Source organism: Armigeres subalbatus, chromosome 1 (genome assembly GCF_024139115.2).
Source record: "Armigeres subalbatus isolate Guangzhou_Male chromosome 1, GZ_Asu_2, whole genome shotgun sequence".
NCBI lineage: Eukaryota > Metazoa > Arthropoda > Insecta > Diptera > Culicidae > Armigeres > Armigeres subalbatus.
Window position 1 is genome coordinate 282,060,059 of NC_085139.1, and position 1,939 is coordinate 282,061,997.

The 1,939-nt window shown below is 43.5% G+C and overlaps 1 protein-coding gene across 1 annotated transcript; it reads right to left on the bottom strand.

The window, feature by feature from the left end:
- Window positions 1-420: 420 nt before the first annotated feature.
- Window positions 421-882, bottom strand: LOC134207389 (uncharacterized). Its single transcript, XM_062683113.1, has one exon. It carries the CDS (start codon window positions 880-882, stop codon window positions 421-423), a length of 462 nt encoding a protein of 153 aa, XP_062539097.1.
- Window positions 883-1,939: the final 1,057 nt, after the last annotated feature.

Sequence of the window (1,939 nt, forward strand, 5' to 3'; positions counted from 1 at the left end):
AGACGAGTCGTATCTGACAGAATGATTCGACGAGAAATTGGCCCTTCATTGGATCATTAAGGGGCAGAGAATCGAAACAAGTCGTTCACTGGTTGCCCTTGAAGTCTCAATGTCTTGGTTGGAGTGGAAAACGAGTCCAGCGAAAATGTACTTCGTTCATCGCGGAGCTATGCTGGTACGTGGGAGGTTCGATGTCCATTCACGTAAGCTCATGCTGGCCGACTGCATCAATTGTAGAAGTTGCTGGCAGAGTTCTGCACCTTCGTCCACATCGTCGACACCGGTTAACATGTCGTCCTTGTAAAATTTTTTTGCTAATGTGAACGCAGCGAGGGGAAATTCTTCCGACCCATCTTTGGATAACTGCTCTTGGTTTCAAAATATGGGGCAGAAGCGGTGCCGTACGTCACCATTGTTAGCTCAAAGGTACGGCGAGCTACGCCAGGGAACTCGCTGTAGCGGGTAATCAGCGGAATGGACTCGAATTTTCCGAAACATTTTTCTCGATGTCAGCAATAACAACGAAGCGATGCTTCGTAACCGCAGAATGATTGCACACAGCTCATCTTGAATGACTGGGCCTACACTCAGTACTTGATTCAGCGAGATCCCACTATCAGTAGAACACGAAGCGTCGAAGACTACTCGAAGCTTCGTGATTGTACTGTCTGCTTTCTCCACGGCGTGGTGCGGGAGATAGTACGAAAGACAACTAGCAGAAATTTCTTCTTCGCCAATTTCTCGCATATAGTTCAATTGATGATATTCTTCGATAAAAGCCGAGTATGCTCCCATCGGTTCGGAGTTGGTTTGCAGGTGACGTTCGAGAGCGAAGAGTCTTAGAAAGGCAATCTCCTTCGAACTTCCCAACAGGTGTAGCATCGACGAGCGTTGAACTAGCAGTAGTAACGGTGTGAACTGTATTAATTTTTGACATTTGTGACCGGTACGACTCCGGTTTGGGTATATCTAACGAGCGTGGCTTCGACGGAGTCAGAGATTGTAGCACAGTAAGATAAGTACGAAGGAACTTGATAACGTATTCGTATTTGGGAACCTCTGTTGATTTGTGGTACGTTTCCTACTGCTTCAGCGTGGACGAATGCCCATCTTGTCGATCATACACAGGTTCCGCTCAAAATCATCTACACGAGTGTCTTATGAGAGGCTCAATCTGAAATAGACCATCGATAAACATTCTGACTACTATCCTTTTATTGTCGAATCGATTTTCCAGCAGGTTCCAGGCGACTGGATAATTTGAAGCCGAATGCTAGACTGATTCGATTATCTTCCTAGCATCTTTGGAGAGGGATGCAACTAGTTACGGCAACTTGTCGATAGGAGAAAGTTAAGGATTGGAGTAAATCAGAGACTTAAGGATAATCCTCACGGATTCCAATTTAAAAAATCCAGATTAATCCACCTAGCGGTGATGATGCCTTTCTCGTGCATCGTAAAATGTACTGAAAAATCACATAAGAAAGGTCAAAAAAGCACTTTAGGGGAATAGATCGCATAATTTCCATAATTTTGCATGTTTAGCATTAATTACTATGCATTGCCACTATACTTGCAAAAAAGTAATTTTATTTTCGATTTTGAAAAAAAAATTTCCAAGGGGGGACCCTTGGGAAAAAACAATGATTTTCCAGTTTTCAATAGCAAACAATGGGATCGCATTTCACGTCGAATGCAACTTGTTGCGAGTGAATCGGGTAATGCTAAGTTCCAAAAAATGTGTCTACAAAATGTGTATACACACACACACATACACACACACACACACACATACACACACACACACACACACACACATACACACACACATACATACGCACATACAGACATCACCTCGTTTCGTCAAACTGAGTTGATCGGTATATAACACTATGAGTCTCCGGGCCTTCTGTCAAAAGTTGTTTTTTGGAGTAGTCCT

Coding starts and splice junctions, on each gene's coding strand:
- LOC134207389 (XM_062683113.1), bottom strand. CDS start 882: ATGCTACACCTGTTGGGAAGTTCGAAGGAGATTGCCTTTCTAAGACTC.